Source organism: Bos javanicus, chromosome 10 (genome assembly GCF_032452875.1).
Source record: "Bos javanicus breed banteng chromosome 10, ARS-OSU_banteng_1.0, whole genome shotgun sequence".
NCBI lineage: Eukaryota > Metazoa > Chordata > Mammalia > Artiodactyla > Bovidae > Bos > Bos javanicus.
The window spans coordinates 75,456,569-75,477,806 of record NC_083877.1 but is presented as its reverse complement, the minus strand read 5'-3'; the positions used below and the strand labels follow the sequence as shown (position 1 = coordinate 75,477,806).

At 37.0% G+C, this 21,238-nt stretch overlaps 1 protein-coding gene across 1 annotated transcript in view; it reads left to right on the top strand.

Annotated features, from left to right (window-relative positions):
* The window catches only part of SGPP1 (sphingosine-1-phosphate phosphatase 1), a 31,126-nt gene extending 23,922 nt beyond the window's left edge, over window positions 1–7,204 (top strand). The window contains exon 3 of the mRNA XM_061429079.1: window positions 4,764–7,204. Within this exon, the coding sequence (XP_061285063.1) occupies window positions 4,764–5,315 (552 nt within the window). The 3' untranslated portion in view covers window positions 5,316–7,204. The remainder of the gene's footprint in view (window positions 1–4,763) is intronic.
* The last annotated feature ends 14,034 nt before the right edge of the window (window positions 7,205–21,238 follow it).

Here is a 21,238-nt window from a genome sequence, read left to right as displayed (position 1 = left end):
AGTTTTATTCTGACTAGCTACTCAATTTTATTATGTGCATTATTACAAGTTGTTTTTCTTTTTCAAAAGTAAAATCACAGATGACTTGCAAACATTGTAAATTATGTGCCTGTGTTATAACCTTTATTAACATTAAGAAGAAAGTTCCAGTAATGTAGTCTAAATAATTTATAAGGAACATTTTATTATTTCCCATATGCTTTGTTTTTATTATTACAACACAAAGAGCAACACTTAATTTATTTTTAATGCCTACTTTACTGAATAGCTTCCCAGATGGTGCAGTAGTAAAGAATCCTCCTGCCAATGCAGAAGATATGGGTTTAGTCCTAGGGTTGGGAAGATCCCCTGGAGAAGGAAATGGCAACCTACTCCAGTATTCTTGCCTGGAAAATTCCATGGACAGAGGAGCCTGGCAGGCTATAGTCCATGGGGTTGAAAGAGTTGGACATGACTGAGCAACTGAGCATGCACACACTTTCCTAGATAGATTTCCTTAATCTCCAGAAAAGTAGAGGAGTTACTTCTTCCATTTTTCCTTTATTTTCTATCAGACCTAGCTCTGAAAATGTCTTAAAACACAAGCCATTTAAAAATTACCAGACTAAGTACTTGTCAGATTACTAGTTTACTTCTACATTAGTAAAATTATGAATATTTTGTAATTACATTTACCTAAAATTGTACTAAGTTTGTCTATATGTGGAAAGTTTTTTTAGAAAAGTATTATGAGATCCTCAAGTAGCATGTACTCCAGAACACATTTTTATAACAAGATATAAGAATCAAACTAATCAAACAACAGCAAAAGTCCTGAAAACATGTTATAGAGAAAGATCCAGAACAGTAAACACTAAGAGTTTTAATAGTAGTTATTTCTGAGTAATAATTACTTGTTATTTTTTATCCATATTTTCTAGATTTTCTGTACTGAACATGTATTAAATGAATTTTAAAGATAAAAATTTCAAAATACATCCTTATTAGTTGTTTGTAATGAAGAATGATTCATTCCAGTAATATATTTTGTTGTTAGAAACGCTGTTGGCCTCACTGACATGTTGAATTAGAATCAGGACACCTGAAGTAAAAACAGCACTAGGAGCGGACAGAAGTCTTGAATTCTAGTCTCAGCCAATCACTAGCCTCTCTAGTTCTGTATACTGATGGGGAGAAATGAAAAGAAGGCAATTCCAGATTTGATATGTGATAAATCTTTATTGAATTTATGGTATTTGATATCCTCTACCATAAATTTGATAACTGTGAATATTCCATTCATATGTGTAATTATTAACTTTTACAGCAGATTTGTTATCTATAATTAATTTAAGTATCTAAAGTTATTTGTTTTCTTTTTGGAAAATTTGCTACTTTGAATTCTTTGTTACCTTTAACATCAACTTTTCTTTATCGTATATTTTGTGCTGTAACGCTTAAAATCACTTAGTTACACATTTTAATGTTGTACATTAAATTGGTATCACAGTGACAGTCACCATGTTTATGTCCTGAATTCAGTCATTCTTCTTTTTGGTTCTGTAGCACGGAGATTAAATATGCCCTTTTTATCCAGGGTGATATGGTAAATAATTAATGACAAATAGAAAAGGAGGCAGATTTGTATAGTCTTAAGGAAATGGCAACCCACTCCAGTATCCTTGCTTGGAGAATCCCATGGACAGAGGAGCCTGGTAGGCTACAGTCCATGGGGTCGCAAAGAGTCCGACATGACTGAGCGACTTTTTACTTTACTTTACAGCAATTAAATTTAATATTCATAGAGCTATACAAAAAAAGTAGAGACAACAAGATTGGATGTTTTATGTCATACTGAAATATACTTCCAAAAATATAATTGCTATCATACAATCTAAAGAAATCATGTTAATCAACAAGAAAAAGAAAATCCAAAGTAACAGTTGCCCTAAAGACACAAATATATCTTGCATATAAAAGGACTAGCCCATGGACTTATGAAATAATGCTTAATTAATAATCACGGAAATGGAAATTAAACATCAAGAAATACCAACAACTGATGGAACCTGAATTTCTGTAAACATTTTGGAGATTATTTTATTGGCTTATAAAATTGAACATGCACATATACTTTGATTCTGCCTTTCCATTCCTAGGCACATGTCCTGGAAAAACTTTTGTAGACCCATACAGGGAACATCAAAAGAAAGAATATAGTAGCATTGTTTAAATTCCTGGTTGGTTTAAGAGTATATACCAATTAAGAAAGCATTCAAGCTCAGCCGTAACCAATGAACTAATCCAAAACCTGAAAACTACCTAAGTGATTGTCAGTGGGAAAAACAGATAAATAAGTTACATAATCACACAAAATATTACATATTTGGGAAAGTGAATGACCTATAAACCACATATGATGAATGAATCTTAAGATTTGAATGTTAAGTGTGAAAAGCAAATCAGAGGAGACTACATATTGCCTAACACTTTTATAAAGCTCAGAAAGAAGCAACACCTGGTAATGTTTTGTTTGGAGATATGTGCTAAAACAGTTTTTATTTATATTTTTAATTGGGGTATAATTGTTTTACACTGCTTTACAATGTTGTGTTAGTACAGCAAAGTAAATCAGCTGTAAGTATACATAGATCCCCTCCCTCTTGAGCCTCCTTCCCACCCCAGCCAGCATCCCACCGCTCTAAGTCATCACAGCACTGAGCTGAGCTCCCTGTGCTCTACAGCAGCTTCCCACTAGCTATCTGTTTGACACATGGGAATGTATATATGTCAGTCCTACTCAGAGCAGGTATCTGTTCAGTCAGTACTCAGGTTTATGCAGAGTGATAGAACTATTAACCAGCATACCAATAGATTCAAAGTACTTTTATAATTTCAGGTACACTCTACATATCTGATTTCTATGTACCAAATGTTACATTATAACCAATAATTAAAAAATATTAGAACAGAAAAACATTAAGCCACTACTGTGTTGCTTAACTGTATTGAATGCTATTGAGAAGTAACCATTGTTTTTGGCAGCATAAAGATCACTAGAATCTAGAAAAGAATGGTTTCAATGCAGTGATGAGTTTAGGAAAAAATAAGGAAGTGCAGAAGTGGAGACAGTGAATGTATGCAATTTTTTGGATAAATTTTTCAGTGATAGTTAATCCCTATAGGGTTTGGTTTTATTTGTTTTAAGATGAAAATTTTGGAATAGTTTTGTTCATGTCAGGAATTATTTGAAAAGGAAGATTCTTTTAATAACAGCTTTTTTTCCTCCAATAAACCATCTTCTGTCATACATAAAACTAGATGTCATTTTTGATCCCCTTTGCTTCTCTCTTACATTCAGATGATCACTAAGTCGAAGTTAGTCAACTCTAATTTTAAAATATTCTACTAGATCCATCTACGCATGTCTCTCTATATGGACCAATCTCGAGTGAGCCACTGTAGTCGCCTCTCACTTGTGTCTCTAGTGGTCTCTTGTCTTCCATACTTTACCCCTGTCATCTATTCTCTACACAGTGGATGGAGTGTTCTTTTATAAACATCAATCAGATTTTACTACACTCCTACTTGGGAATCTGTCTTTCAGGCCTCCTGTCGCTTTTGAAATAAAATGTGAAGTTCTTACCTAACCTACATGGGCCCTCCCTACGTGATTTGACCTCTGCCTGTCTCTTGGACCTCACGGCACATCTCTCTTTCTTACTGTTTGAGACACACTGGATTTCTCTCAGTTCCTTGAACTCACTAGGTTCTTTTCTGCCTCAGTACCTTGGCACTTGGTTATTTCTTCTACCTGGGACACTTTTTCTTAGGTCTAAAGATAGGGCTGACTCTTTTTTGGAATCAGATCTCTGCTCAAGTGTCACCTCCTCAGACAGGTTTCCCTAATCACTCTTAATAGGGCCTATCCCATTGTCTTGTTTTAGTTTCTTTATAATAACCCGAAATGGTAATATTTATCTGCTTTTTACTTACATGGTTATTGTCAGTCATCCCCACTAAAACATAAGCTCTATGGCAGTAGGTATCTTCTCAGTTTTTAAGCAATATATCCTTAGCCCCTAAAATAGTGTCAGGCACATATAGGTACTCAATAAGTATTTGTTTAGTGAATTAAGAAAAAATAGGCTTTGTATCCTCTTTAGTCATGGAAATAATTATGTGTTTAGGTGTGTAATTATTAAATACATGAAGATGAAGTCTTAAAATAAGTCTGGTTGATCCTTGAACAATTTAGATGTCAGTGTAGTCAAAAATCCACCAATAATTATAGTGTGCCCTTCATATACTTGGTTCCTTCATATCCACAGTTTCTTCATATCAGGGCTTCTGCATCCTCAGATTAACCAACCAGGGATCATGTAGCACTGTACTACTGTTTACTACTGAAAAGAATCAGCTACCTAGTGGATCCACACAGTTCAAATCTGGGTTGTTCAAGGGTCAGCTAGCTGTATATTGCTTTTCTCAGAAATCACAACTACATACTTTAAGCTAGTTTATTGTTGAGGATTTGAATATAAATTTGTGTATAGCATATCTATATTAACTTATAAAAGGGCAGAACTATAAAAACATAATTTTATTATTATCAATAAATCTTTTAGTGTAATGGTTTTAGTACCTACTATATATTATATAAAGTTTAATAATGTGACATTTTAAAATACATGTTAACATTTGAAATGTGAAATATATACTTATTTCTTTAAATGCCAAACAAAAATATTATACTAAACAGCTGTGCTTTTTTCTTTTCTTAGGATGTTATTGCTGGATTCCTATATACCATTTTAATCTTGGTTATCTTCTATCCATTTGTGGACGTGATTGACAACTTCAACCAAACTCACAGATATGCTCCATTAATCATCATCGGGCTTCATTTAGCCTTGGGGATCTTTTCTTTCACTCTTGACACCTGGAGTACATCCAGAGGAGACACAGCTGAGATTCTGGGAAGTGGTGCAGGGATTGCATGTGGATCTCATTTTACCTATAAAATGGGTCTACTCTTAGATCCTCCTCTGGATATATTACCTTTAGCTAGGCACCCCATTTCAATGACTCTGTTTGGAAAAGCCATATTGCGGATATTCATAGGGATGTTATTTGTACTAGTGGTCAGAGATATAATGAAAAGGATCACTGTTCCTTTAGCCTGTAAAATCTTCAGTATACCTTGTGATGATATTCGAAAAGCAAGGCAGCACATGGAAGTTGAACTTCCTTATCGGTATATTACCTATGGAATGGTTGGTTTCTCTATCACATTTTTGATTCCTTACATATTTTTCTTTATTGGTATCTCTTGATGGAAAAATACTGTTTATGATAAGAAAGGAGGGTATCAGTTACTGATATCTAAAAACCATATTCTAGGTAAAAGCCAAATCAGAGTTAGGCTTTTGCAGGAATTTAACTTAAATAATTATTTAAGTAAATTCTTAAGAGTCAGTGCATTTTATCACTGCACATCCAGTTATTGTTTTAGGTGAGCTGAGCTATTACAACATTGAGAAAATGATAAATACCATTTGGAGTGTTCATGTAATATTTGGAGAGTTTTGTGGTGTTACAGATTCAAGTTATATAATATATATTAAGGAACATAATATAAAATTATGTATCTAATATATATTATATATAAAATAATATACCTAAGTTTTTTTGAACCATGGGGGTGTATTATAAAATCAGTAATAATATGCAAACAGTTGTGCCTGTGTATTTGGATTTAATACAGGTATGTTATTAACTGATAAATTTAATTTTAATTTACAATGGGAACCATTTCCTAATCTAATTGTGTAATTACTAGACCAGAATTCATATGTTACCACATGTTAATTTACTGCCTCTTTTTACACTGCCATCATCTTTCATGTTATCCATGATGTTGAACATAGGAGGCATTTTTAATGGACCAAATTTTCCGAAAAATTAGTTTTTGAATTCCTTTTTTTTTGTTTTCCAGTTCTGTGCACTGTGTTGAATGTATTTTATTTGCAGTTGTTCTGGACATTAGTTTAATGTCAGGTACTGAATTTTATTGCTTGCTAATTGTGCCTTTCTGTTGCTGAATTAAGAAATGCCATGTATACTGTGATATAAAAATAAGGCTAACTTTATCTTAAGTTACATATAATCAGACAAATATTTTTAAAAATATCTGTCAAGCTAACAGGGCTAGAAGTAAACCACCTTCAATTCTTTAGCCTTTGTTTAGAAAGAAACGTGGAACGGGCTAAATTTTCTCACTAATTTATTGGGAACCTAAATGGATAAATATTCCATTTTTATAGGTATTTTTCTGTGCATTGTAAGTTATAGGAACAAGATATATTTTTTGTACATTGTCTTGATCGTTTATACTACAGGTAGATAATTCCAATGAATGGAAATGTAATTGAACTTTATAGATGGGACAATGCACATGTTTCATATATAAACAAACCATTTTTCTAAATTATTTGGAAGGGATTGGATTTAGCACTGTTAACTTTTAATACCCATTTAGTAGCTACTTAATGGTAAATTATAAAATTTAAAAGTATCAGAATTTTAGATCTTATTTTTTTCAACCTTTTATTATTTTCACAGTGGAAAATTTGAGTATAAATATTAAACTATTCTTTATTCTGTCCGTGCCTTTATATTTTGAAGTGTAATTGTAATTAGGTTAACATTAAATTTATTTCTATTAAGTTTTTCATAAAGAGAATTAACTTTCCATGTAAATGAGCATCGGGTATGGAATTACTGACTTAGTGCAATATCTGTCTGATTATCCAGAGATATCAACTTAAGATGTTTCTATTTTGGGCAACATAACTATTTGAGCTCATATTTTTATAACTCTGAGAATTTAAAGACATGGTAATTTTTGACAATAGTGCATCTGATAATTGTAAGTAAAGTAACTAAATTTACAGCCTTTACCTATTAGTTAACAGAAAACCAAGGCACTTAGGAACATACTGGTACGTTGGAAAATGCGCAAAGAACTTTTCTTTCAAAATGTGTTTACTGAATTGTATTTTAGGGACTATTTCCTATAATTTGGGTCTATGCTATCTTATTAATTTTTATATCTAGCTTAAAAGTATTTGAAAATATTCCATTTCTTTGTGATTTATTATTTTCTGTCCTATGGTAGTTACATGCTAAATGTATTTTAAAATAAAAGCCAAATTCAAGATTGGAGGGTGTTTTGTTTGCCTTCTATGCATTTGTTTCTGTATTTCCTGGTAGAAATTTGTGAAATATATCTAGTATTTTCATTCTAGCAGTCTTTTTCTGTGAAGCATTTCATTCAATGTAAGTACTGTTTTTAGTAATAGAAGACATTGAAGAAATTCTTTATGGTTCATACTGACTTTGGGCTCTATATATGATCATTTTGACATTGAACTTTCAATGAAAATTTTCATAACTTTATTTTTAAAACTTATGCCTAAAACGTGTTTCAATAACACCCATGATTAAGTATTGCAGGTATTTAGCTGACTGCTAATCCATTAATTCAGGCTCACAATACTAGGAACAGGTACCTTTTCAAGTAGAATAAACATATGAACACTTCATTTTTTAATTATGAACTGTCATAACATGAATTGTAAAATCTAGGGCTGCCCATAGGTTTTTACAATCTAATTTTAAAAACCTAATATAAAGTGGTACTACTATAGTAGATTTACATTAATTTTACTTATTGCTGCTGCTGCTGCTAAGTCACTTCAGTCATGCCCAACTCTGTGCGACCCCATAGACGGCAGCCCACCAGGCTCCCCGTCCCTGGGATTCTCCAGGCAAGAACACTGGAGTGGGTTGCCATTTCCTTCTCCAATGCATCAAAGTGAAAAGTGAAAGTGAAGGCGCTCAGTCGTGTCCAACTCTTAGCGACCCCATGGACTGCAACCCACCAGGCTCCTCCATCCATGGGATTTTCCAGGCAAGAGTACTGGAGTGGGTTGCCATTGCTGTCTCCGAATTTTACTTATTAGCTTTCTTTATAAGTAATGTTTATTAAATGTATCTTTCAAAGAATATAAATATTAATTCAGTGATGTGAGTATAATTTAAAGCAAATTTTCATAAAATGTTTGACAAAGATGAATAAATACTAAAATGTTTTTGAGTGTTTTAGTAAATAAATACTTAAATGTTTTTATTTTTGTAATCACAGAATTTTATGTGGCAAAGACTTTTTATTACTAAAGCAATTTTATTCTTGTTAGCAAAGAATATTTACTCTTAAATTTAAAACCAGCTGTTTAATCTGGACATCAATAAGGGTCAATTTTAAAAATTCAACTTTATAGTTGAATTAGTTTTTCTGAAAGGAGTTTTTGTTGTTTGCTGTGGAGATTATTTTGAGAAAGGGCAGCAGCAATGGTTTGAGAAAGAGTAATTGGATGTGGTGAATGTTACTGTGTTGATTATTTTGTTAAATTTTGATCATGTTCTTCCAGTTTTTGCTCTTGTACATAAGTTAAAAAGAAGACTTTTAAACTTGAATTTTAAGTAACATTTACAGTTGAATTTTAATGGTGGTTACATAAGCTATACACCTAATCCTTCTCTGGGGAATCTTCCTGACCCAGGAATCCAACTGGGGTCTCCTACATTGCAGGCAGATTCTTTACCAGCTGAGCTACCAGGAAAACCCTGAAGCTATAAATAGCACAATAAAAAAAAGTTTCAACATGCTAACTACAAAGGACATTTTAGAATGCTCTTCATTTTTAAACATACCAGACCACTTCAAATTTTATAAACAGAGCATTCCACACCTTCCTTGTGAGACATACATGAGGGAAAATTCAAAGAAAAATAAAATAAATTTTTTAATAAAAATGTTTACAGAAATAAATGCTAACTTTTTAACCTCAGCTAGCTGGTATTTCCTAATTTGTTCTTTTTTCCTTTCACCATGTTTTGTCTTGGTGTATTTCCCATGGATGGCTAAAAAGCCCAGCTCCTACTACTGTAATCGGATGTGACAGGAATCTAATGGATAATTTTAGGAGTATTTTCCTGTCAGTTTCTGAAAACCAAATGAACTTTAAGATTGCTTTATGACCTATACTAACAGACTGTATCATGATTGTCTACAGCATCATTGGGTTTATTTTCAGTCTCAAATATCAGAGTTCATTATCTCAGCTTTTAAAAATTCATACATTTACCTATTATGCTGTTTGCAATATTTGTTTGATTTAATAAGTATTTTTAAAATTTCTTTTGTTACATAATAACATTTTCTTATGAGATGTAAAATGGATTCTTTTTAAAAAATAGTTACTACAGTAATATTACCTCATGTTGCATGAGTGCCCAGTCTCTAGATAGGTATGTGCATTTTCCAGGCAAAAAATCTCATAAGTTTTCATCAGCTTCTCAGAGAGATTGGTGATCTAAAAAAGTTTAAAAATATGTAACAGTCTACATTTTACTTCTTGTTCTGTTTTAAAGGTTTATGTTGTAAATAAATGCTTCCAATTCATCTAGTAAGAATTTTGTCACTTTTCATGCAAATATTTAAAGGATAATGATTTAGAGTCTTGAAATGTTTTGCATGTAATTACTAGAATACGCCATTAATGTATAGAATAGAGTGTGATTTGTATCCAGATAAGTTTTAAGATGTATTTTCTTTCAAGTTAAAATAAAATCTGAGAAGAAAATATTCTGTATATGTGGGGATATAACTTTAGTTTCCAGTAATAAGCTATATAAATATGTTCTTGAGAATGTCACTTTGTACAGTTTGATGTTTAATCTTTCACATAACCAACTAATTCACAATCTGTGATTTTTATAATTAAAGTGATATTTATAATCAAAATGTAGATGAGATACAGTTGGGGCTTAAATGTAAATTTTTTAACTTAAGCACAAAGACTCCCCTTGCAGAGTCTACAGGCCTTCATGTGTTCTGCAACAAGGACTGCCTCCCAGGGGATGCGCTGGGATTTCTAGACATGCTCTGGGAGGGAACGTTGTGTTCTTCAATTTATTTCCTAACCTGCTATGCTTGAGACCGGACTTCCTTCTGTAGGTTGAAGTCAGAAACTATCACACATCTGAACAACCCCAGCTGCTTAAGACATGGTTTATAAGGGTGAGGGTAGGAAGGGGTTTGCCAGTAGAATCAGAATTGTTGTTCATTTGCTACCTTGCGTCTGACACTTTGCAACACCATGGACTGCAGCACGGCAAACCACTCCAGTATCCTTGCTGCAAGAACCCCATAAACAGTATAAAAAGGCAAAAAGAATCAGAGAAACACGGTCAATATGTTCTGTACCTGCCAGGTAATTCACAATACACCCATGAGCACCTAAGTTTTCTGTTTCAACATTATTCTTCCAGAGAGCTCTTGGCTTCCTCATTAGAACTGTATATGTGTGTCTGTTACTTATTTTAAAAGGATGTAATAGGTATATTGTCTTATTTTTACCTTACGATTAGCCCTTAAACATGTTACTAGACAGCACAGATCTGCAAGGGTAACCATTCCATATTATTCACTTGAAACTCATTCAAAGAAAATTTTGGTGATTTTCCATGAGATGGTTTCATAGCTAGAATGGAAAGATTATAGAATTTCGCTTAGGGAGCTTTGAGGTGTTCCATGTTGCAGTCGGTTCAGTTCAGTTCAGTTCACTCGCTCAGTCATGCCTGGCTCTTTGTGACCCCATGGACTGCAGCACGTCAGGCTTCCCTGTCCATCACCAGCTCTAGCAGTTTACTCAAACTCATGACCATTGAGTCGGTGATGCCATCCAACCATCTCATCCTCTGTCGTCCCCTTCTACGCTCGCCTTCAATCTTTCCAAGCATGAGGGTCTTTTCAAATGAGTTAGCTCTTCACCTCAGGTGGCCAAGGTACTGGAGTTTCAGCCTTCCAATCTACATTCAGGACTGATCTCCTTTAGGATGGACTGGTTGGATCTCCTTGCACTCCAAGGGACTCTCAAGAGTCTTCTCCAACACCACTGTTCAAAAGCATCTATTCTTCAGCGCTCAGCTTTTCTTTATAGTCCAACTCTCACATCCACACATGACTACTGGAAAAACCATAGCCTTGACTAGATGGACCTTTGTTGGCAAAGTAATGTCTCTGCTTTTTTAATGTGCTGTCTAGGTTGGTCATAGCTTTCCTTCCAAGGAGTAAGCGTCTTTTAATTTCATGGCTGCAGTCACCATCTGCAGTCATTTTGGGGCCCCCCAAAATAAAAGTCAGCCACTGTGTCCACTGTTTCTCCATCTATTTGCCATGAAGTGGTGTGACCGTATGCCATGGCCTTAATTTTCTGAATGTTGAGCTTTAAGCCAACTTTTTCACTCTCCTCTTTCACTTTCATCAAGAGGCTCTGTAGTTCCTCTTCACTTTCTGCCATAAGGGTGGTGTCATCTGCATATCTGAGGTTATTGATATTTCTCCCAGCAATCTTGATTCCAGCTTGTGTTTCCTCCAGCCCAGCGTTTCTCATGATGTGCCCTGCATAGAACTTAAATAAGCAGGTTGGGTGACGATACACAGCCTTGACGAACTCTTTTTCCTGTTTGGAACCAGTCGTTCCATGTGCAATTCTAACTGTTGCTTCCTGACCTGCATACAGGTTTCTCAAGAGACAGGTCAGGTGGTCTGGTATTCCCATCTCTTTCAGGATTTTCCACAGTTTATTGTGATCCACATAGTCAAAGGCTTTGGCATAGTCAAGAAACCAGACACAGATGTTTTTCTGAAACACTCTTGCTTTATGGATGATCCAGCTGATGTTGGCAATTTGATCTCTGATTCCTCTGCCTTTTCTAAAACCAGCTTGAACATCAGGAAGTTCATGGTTCATGTATTGCTGAAGCCTGGCTTGGAGAATTTTGAGCATTACTTTCTAGTGTGTGAGATGAGTGCAGTTTTGCAGTAGTTTGAGCATTCTTTGGCATTGCCTTTCTTTGGGATTGGAATGAAAACTGACCTTTTCCAGTCCTGTGGCCACTGCTGAGTTTTCCAAATTTGCTGGCATATTGAGTGCAGCACTTTCACAGCATCATCTTTTAGGATTTGAAATAGCTCAACTGGAATTCCATCACCTCCACTAGCTTTGTTCATAGTGATGCTTCCTAAGGCCTACTTGACTTCACATTCCAGGATGTCTGGCTCTAGGTGAGTGATCACACCATTGTGATTATCTGGGTCATGAAGATTTTTTTTAACAGTTCTTCTGTGTATTCTTGCCATCTCTTCTTAATATCTTCTGCTTCTGTTAGGTCTATACCATTTCTGTCCTTTATCAAGCCCATCTTTGCATGAAATGTTCCCTTGGTATCTCTAATTTTCTTGAAGACATCTCTAGTCTTTCTCTATTTCTTTGCACTGAAGGCTTTCTTATCTTCCCTTGTTATTCTTTGGAACTCTGAATTCAAATGGGTAGATCTTCCTTTTCTCCTTTGCTTTTGGCTTCTCTTCTCTTCACAAGCTATTTGTAAGGCCTCCCCAGACAGCCATTTTGCTTTTTTGCATTTCTTTTTCTTGGGGATGGTCTTGATCCCTGTTTCCTGTACAATGTCATGGACCTCCATCCATAGTTGGTCAGGGACTCTGTCTATCAGACCTAGTCCCTTAAATCTATTTCTAACTTCCACTGTATAATCATAAGGGATTTGATTTAGGTCATACCTGAATAGCCTAGTGGTTTTCCCTACTTTCTTCAATTTCAGTCTGAATTTGGAAATAAGGAGTTCATGGTCTGAGCCACAGTCAGCTCCTGGTCTTGTTTTTGCTGACTGTGTAGAGCTTCTCCATCTTTGGCTGCAAAGAATATAATCAATCTGATTTCAGTATTGACCATCTGATAATGTCCACGTGTAGACTCTTCTCTTGTGTTGTTCGAAGAGACTGTTAGCTATGACCAGTGCATTCTCTTGGCAGAACTCTGTTAGCCTTTGCCCTGCTTCATTCTGTACTCCAAGGCCAAACTTGCCTGTTACTCCAGGTGTTTCTTGACTTCATACTTTAGCATTCCAGTCCCTATCATGGAAAGGACATTTTTTTGGGTATTAATTCTAGAAGGTCTTACAGGTCTTCATAGAACAATTCAACTTCAGCTTCTTTAGCATTACCGGTCAGGGCATCAACTTGGAGTACCATGATATTGAATGGTTTGCCTTAGAGACGAACAGAGATCATTCTGTAGTGAGATCGCATCCAAGTACTGCATTTTGGACTCTTTTATTGATTATTATGGCTACTCCCTTTCTTCTAGGGATTCTTGCCCACAGTAGTAGATATAATGGTCATCTGAGTTAAATTCACCCATTCTAGTCCATTTTAGTTCGCTGATTCCTAGAATGTTGATGTTCACTCTTGCCATCTCGTTTGATCACTTCCAGTTTGCCTTGATTCATGGACTTAACATTCCAGGTTCCTATACAATATTGCTCTTTACAGCATCGGACCTTGCTTCTATCACCAGTCACATCCACAACTGGGTGCTTTTTTTTTGGTTTGGCTCCATCTCTTCATTCTTTTTGGAGTTATTTCTCCACTGTTCTCCAGTAGTATATTGGGCACATACTGACCTGGGGAGTTCGTCTTTCAGTGTCCTATCTTTTCCCTTTTCATACTGTTCATGGGGTTCTCAAGGCAGGAATACTGAAGTGGTTTTCCATTCCCTTCTCCAGTGGACCACGTTTTGTCAGAACTGTCCACCATGACCTGTCTGTCTTGGGAGGTCCTACACGGCATGGCTTATAGTTTCATCGAGTTAGACAAGGCTCTGGTCCATGTGATTGGATTGGTTAGTTTTCTGTGATTGTGCTTTTCAGTCTGTCTGCCCTCTGTTGGAGGATAAAGTGAAGTCTCAGTCGTGTCTGACTCTTTGTACCGGTACCTTCCAGGCTTCTCCATCCATGGGATTTTCTAGGCAAGATTACTGGAGTGGGTTGCCATTTCCTTCTCCAGGGGATCGTCCCAACCGAGGGGTAGAACCCGGGTATCCTGCATTGCAGGCAGACTGTTTACCCTCTGAGCCACAAGAGGACTTGGAGAAAGATAAGAGGCTTATGAAAGCTTCCTAATGAGATAGACTGACTGAGATGGATACTTGCTCTTGTTAAGAAGAGGTGCCAAGAATACGCAGAAGAACTGTACAAAAAAGATCTTCATGACCCAGATAATCACAATGGTGTGATCACTGACCTAGAGCCAGACATCCTGGAATGTGAAGTCAAGTGCGCCTTAGAGAGCATCACTATGAACAAAGCTAGTGGAGGTGATGGAATGCCAGTGGAGCTATTCCAAATCCTAAAAGATGATGCTGTGAAAGTGCTGCACTCAATATGCCAGCAAATTTGGAAAACTCAGCAGTGGCCACAGGACTGGAAAAGGTCAGTTTTCATTGAATCCCAAAGAAAGGCAATGCCAAAGAATGCTCAAACTATCACACAATTGCACTCATCTCACATGTTAGTAAAGTAATGCTCAAAATTCTCCAAGCCAGGCTTCAGCAATACGTGAACCATGAACTTCCTGATGTTCAAGCTGGTTTTAGAAAAGGCAGAGGAATCAGAGATCAAATTGCCAACATCCGCTGGATCATGGAAAAACCAAGAGAGTTCCAGAAAAACATCTATTTCTGCTTTATTGACTATGCCAAAGCCTTTGACTGTGTGGATCACAATAAACTGTGGGAAATTCTGAAAGAGATGGGAATACCAGACCACCTGACCTGCCTCTTGAGAAATCTGTATGCAGGTCAGGAAGCAACAGTTAGAACTGGACATGGAACAACAGACTGGTTCCAAATAGGAAAAGGAGTCCGTTAAGGCTGTATATTGTCACCCTGCTTATTTAACTTATATGCAGAGCACATCATGAGAAACGCTGGACTGGAAGAAACACAAGCTGGAATCAAGATTGCCGGGAGAAATATCAATAACCTCAGATATGCAGATGACACCACCTTTAGGGCAGAAAGTGAAGAGGAACTAAAAAGCCTCTTGATGAAAGTGAAAGAGGAGAGTGAAAAAGTTGGCTTAAAGCTCAACATTCAGAAAACGAAGATCCTGGCATCCGGTCCCATCACTTCATGGGAAATAAATGGGGAAACAGTGGAAACAGTGTCAGACTTTATTTGGGGGGGCTCCAAAATCACTGCAGATGGTGACTTCAGCCATGAAATTAAAAGACGCTTACTCCTTGGAAGGAAAGTTATGACCAACCTAGATAGCATATTGAAAAGCAGAGACATCACTTTGCCAACAAAGGTCCGTCTAGTCAAGGCTATGGTTTTTCCTCTGGTCATGTATGGATGTGAGAGTTGGGCTGTGAAGAAGGTTGAGGGCCGAAGAATTGTTGCTTTTGAACTGTGGTGTTGGAGAAGACTCTTGAGAGTCCCGTGGACTGCAAGGAGATCCAACCAGTCCATTCTGAAGGAGATCAGCCCTGGGATTTCTTTGGAAGGACTGATGCTAAAGCTGAAACTCCAGTACTTTGGCCACCTCATGCGAAGCATTGACTCATTGGAAAAGACTCTGATGCTGGGAGGGATTGGGGGCAGGAGGAGAAGGGGACGACAGAGGATGAGATGGCTGGATGGCATCACTGACTTGATGGACGTGAGTCTGAGTGAACTCCAGGAGTTGGTGATGGACAGGGAGGCCTGGTGTGCTGTGATTCATGGGGTCGCAAAGTGTCGGCCACGACTGAGTCATTGAACTGAACTGAACTGAAACTATGGTGGTGGACTTCCCTGGTGGCTCAGATGGTAAAGCGTCTGTCTACAATGTGGGAGACCTGGGTTCAATCCCTGGGTCGGGTAGATCTACTGAAACAGGAATGGCAACCCACTCCAGTATTCTTGCCTGGAAAATCCCATGGATGGAGGAATCTGGTAGGCTACACTTCATGGGGTCACAAAGAGTTAGACATGACTGAGCGACTTGACTCACTCAAACTATGGTGGTACATTCCAAACTAGGGCTTCCCTGATGACTCAGATGGTAAAATGTCTGCTTGCAATGTGGGAGACCAGAGTTCAGTCCCTGGGTTGGGAAGATCCCCTGGAGAAGGAAATGGCAACCCGCTCCAGTATTCTTGCCTCCCATGGACAGAGGAGCCTGGTAGGATACATTTCAGGGGGTCGCAAAGAGTTAGACACGACTGAGGGACTTCACTATACTGTGGTGGAGGTAATGAAGATAATGGTGACCTCCTTCAAAAGATCCCAGGCATGTACTGATACAGTCTGTGCCTCCAACCCTGCAGCAGGCCACCCCCGAGCCACGCCTTCACTGGAGACTCCCGGACACCCACAGGCAAGTCTCCTGTGGGGTCACTGTTCCTTTCTCCTGTGTCCTGGTGCACAAGGTTCATGTTGAGGCCATGCTCAGTGAAACTTTAATCCAATTTTCTGGTGAAGGGCGGGGCTGTGTAGCCTCCTGTTTTGGCCTGTGGCAACCTCCTTGAAAAAGACTTATGCCAGCACACCCTTGCAAGTGTATCATTAAGTTGGTTTCAGATTCCCAGGTTGCAAGCAGTGATTTCTCTCAAATCCTGACCCTGATACAGAGCTCCTCATTTTTTACAGAACTCTTGTTCAATCTTGTGAAAGTTTTTTTGTATGAATTCCATTCTGTGTGAAGATGCTAGTCAAACTGGAATTGACTTTTGTGTTTCCGTTCCAAGTTTTCTCCAATAAATATAGTGATAAAACAAGTGTGTTGAATAAAAGAAACAAACTCAAGCCAGTATGTTACGGATGATGCCAGAAGAGCAGAATTTTTGTTTTGACTTTGTCTTTGACTATAATTTGCTATATACCTTTAGGCACAAGCTCCATCTTCCATGAGACACTATGTCCTCACATAAAATGAAGAGGTTGGACTTGATGTTTTCTGGGATCCCTTTCAACATTAACATTTATTAAACTGTACTAGACCAAGCATGCAAAAACAAAGGGAATAGCTCTACTGTTTTTATTAGGGTACTGAAATTTAACAGAAGAAAAATTAACCCCTTTTGACTGAGGGAATAGAGTTGAAGGAGCCTATCTTGTCCTGTCTGTAAATGGTTTGTAGACACCCCTCTAAGAAAGTTTTAAGTTTCTCCAAAGAGAAACAATGAGTTAATAGCTTTAGAAGTGCCATAATAGGAGGTTTTAAGTCTCAATCATAATTTTTGTTTTGAATCACAAGGTTTAAAGTGACTGCTAGGTGTTACCCAATCCAACCTACTATCCAAATAGTTCTAAACTGAAATAACCTGAAAGAGATAGTTCTTTGTTTAAAAAATAAAGTGGGGTGGGTTGGAGGCAGGGACAGGGTAGACACTGAATTACCTGTGTAGTTCCATAATTCATTCAACATATTTTGCTAGCTATCAAGATGAACATTTAAGTGAAAAAGAAAAAGAAAATTCCCTCTGGGATGCTCAATCAGAACTGAAACAAAAAACAAGAGAATATTTTTTTTAATGTAAAACTACCTCATTACAAGCATAGACCTCATATGAACCTTGAAGATTCATATTGTATTGAAAATAAGACCCTTGTAATAAATTCAAGCCATTTAAAAATTGCAGAGTGCATTATCAATTTAAATTTTTAAAAAATAGAGTAAGCAGAACATAAAACACTACCTTTGTTCATTAGAACATTTCTAAAATTCAACAGTGCTCACTGCCGTAAGGCATTCTTAAAAATATTTCAAAAGTTCTGTTAGAAAACAAGATAAACAAATATCTGTCAGCTGTTCTTACAGTGAAATTTTTTCACAGAAATGAGAAGTTACTTGCCACAAAAGAATTACATGAGATATATATGGATACATTCATGTTGTAAAAACAACCTCAAATACAAGAAAAGCAGAAGTCCTATTTTGACCATTATAATGTGATGCAATGTAATGTGCTCAGTTCAGTTCAGTTCAGTTGCTCAGTTGTGTCCGACTCTTTGTGACCACGTGAATCACAACATGCCAGGCCTCCCTGTCCATCACCAACTCCCAGAGTTCACCCAAACTCATGTGCATTGAGTCGGTGAGGCCATCCAGCCATCTCATCCTCTGTCGTCCCCTTCTCCTCCTGCCCCCTATCCCTCCCAGCATTAGGGTCTTTTCCAATGAGTCAACTCTTCACATGAGGTGGCCAAAGTATTGGAGTTTCAGCTTTAGCATCAGTCCTTCCAATGAACACCCAGGACTGATCTCCCTTAGGATGGACTGGTTGACCTCCTTGCAGTCCAAGGGACTCTCAAGAGACTTCTCCAACACCACAGCTCAAAAGCATCAATTCTTTGGCACTCAGCTTTCTTCACAATCCAACTCTCACGTCCATACATGACCACTGGAAAAACCATAGCCTTGACTAGATGGACCTTTGTTGGCAAAGTAATGTCTCTGCTTTTCAATATGCTATCTAGGTTGGTCATAACTTTCCTTCCAAGGAGTGTCTTCTAATTTCATGCTTACAATCACCATCTGCAGTGATTTTGGAGCCCAGAAAATAAAGTCTGACACTGTTTCTACTGTTTCCCCATCTATTTCCCATGAAGTGATGGGACCAGATGCCATGATCTTCATTTTCTGAATGTTGGACTCTAAGCCAACTTTTTCACTCTCCTCTTTCACTTTCATCAAGAGGCTTTTTAGTTCCTCTTCACTTTCTGCCATAAGGGTGGTGTCATCTGCATATCTGAGGTTATGTACTCAGTCATGTCCGGTTCTTTATGACCTTATGGACTAGCCCACAAGGCTCCTCTGTCCATGGGATTTTCCAGCAAGAATGCTGGAGTGGGTTGCTATTTCCTTCATAAGAGGATCTTCCCAATCCAGGGATCAAACTAGCATCTCATGCATCATAGGTGAATTCCTTACCATTAGCATCACAATAACATCTGCATTCTCCTCCCAGAAATAATCACTGTTGCCATTTGGAGGATTTTTTTCCTTTGTATGTATATATTCACATACATTGAAATATAAAATTGTGGGTTTTTTTTTCATAATAACATTTTATAAAGGTTGGATTTTCTATGAAAAACAGGATGTTGTACATATTGTTCTGCAAATTGCTCCCCTCTTTTCCTTCAAATTAATTATATATATTGGAGTTCATATAGACTTTCTCTCCTAGAGTTATCTTTTTTATCCTGAAACACTAACTTTTTCCTGACTACTACTAAATCTCTGCCAAGAGCATACACAAACATGCTGTCCCATGTCTGTTCTCTACTTCTTAAGAACTGACTGTATATTCTGTCTCTACTTTCTCACCACCTATTCCCTGTTTTACTTTAGAATTTAATAGTTACAGAAAAGTTAAAAGAATATAATATCTGTATTCCCATTATATTAGTTTTGTGTGTACACTTGATTTGATATATGTATATATTATGGAAGGGTCACCCTAATATGCCTAGTTAACATCCATCACTACACAGTCACAATTTTTTTCCTATGATAATATCTTGTAAGATTTATTCTCAGCAACTTTCAAGTATATAATACAGTAGAATTAACCACTGTCACTATACTGCACATTACGTGCCATGACCTATTTATTCTATAACTGGAAGTTTGTATCTTTTGTCCCCTTCACCCATTTTGCTCACTCTTCACTCTCCACCTCTGGCAACCACCAATCTTTTCTCTGTATTTAAGAGTTTTCTTGTTTGTTTTTTAGATTGCATATATAAATGAGATCATATGGTATTCACCCTTCTCTGTCTGACTTATTTCACTTAGCATAATGCCTTTTAGCTCTAACCATGTCGTTGTAACTGGAGACATTTCATTCTTTTATATGGGTAATATTGATACTATTTCACTGTGTGTATATACACACACACCACATTTCCTTTATCCATTCATCCACTGATGGGCTCTTAGGTTGCTTCATGTCTTGACTTACAAACAATGCTACAGTGAACATGGAAGTGCAGACACCTTTTCAAGTAAATGATTTTGTTTTCTTCAGATAAATATCCAGACACAGAACTGCTAGATCATATAGTACTCCTTTTTAAAACTTTTGAACAACTGGCGTGGGTTGTCAGTTCCTTCTCCAGGGGATCTTTCTGACCCAGGGATTGAACCTGGGTCTCCCACTGTGCAGGCAGATTCTTTACCATCTGAGCCACCAGGGAAGCCCTTTGTACAACTAACATACTTCTTTCTGTAGTGGCTACTACAATTTACAAATTACTACAATGTAAATTTACCCAATTTACATGCCCACCAACATTGTACAAAGATCCCCTTTTCTGCACATCTTTGTCTTTTTGATAATAGCGATTCTAACAGGTGTGAGGTGATGTATTAGTCGCTCAGTCGTGTCTAACTCTGCTACTCCATGGATTGGGGCCCACCAGGCTCTTCCGCCCACGGGATTTTCCAGGCAAGAATACTGGAGTGTGTTGCCATTCCCTTCTCCAGGAGATCTTCCCAACGAAGGAATCAAACCAGGATCTCCTGCATTGCAGGCAGACTCTTTACCATCTGAGCCATTAGGGAAGAGTTTTGAGTCACTATCTGTGAGATGATATTTCATTGTAATTTTGATTTGCATTTCACTGACTGAACTGAATTGAACTGATGATTAGTAATTCAGTCTATTTTTTTTAATTCAGTCTATTTTTAAAGAAGTAAAATGTTACAGATGAAGTGAAAACATCTTTTAATTATTGCCATATTCCCATCTCATGATTTGCAGAGGCAATTATAGTAATGAGTCCTTCCAGTTCATTTTTTTACTTTTATGCACTTACTTGTACATCTGTAACCAAATGTACAATATTTTATGTGTTATTTTAAATGTACATCAATTCAACAGTTGCTTTCCTTTGATTCAGCATTACATTTTTGAAATATATCCATGTTTGTAATTTATAGATTTAATTCATTTGTTACCTACTGTATGGTATTTAGGGGCTTCCCTGATAGCTCAGTTGGTAAAGAATCTGCCTGCAATGCAGGATACTGTGGTTCGATTCTTGGGTTGAGAAGATGCTCTGAAGAAGGGACTGGCTACCCACTCCAGTATTGTTAACTATACCACAGTTGATGTATTTATTCCTCTAGAATGGATAGTTAAATTATCAATGCTTCATTAAAAATATAATAGACTTCTTAAGGGCAGTTTTGATTTCATAGTAAAATTGAGTTAAAAGTATAGAGAGTTCTGACATTCTACCACCTGCGGCTCACAGCCCCCACCACCATCAATGTCCTG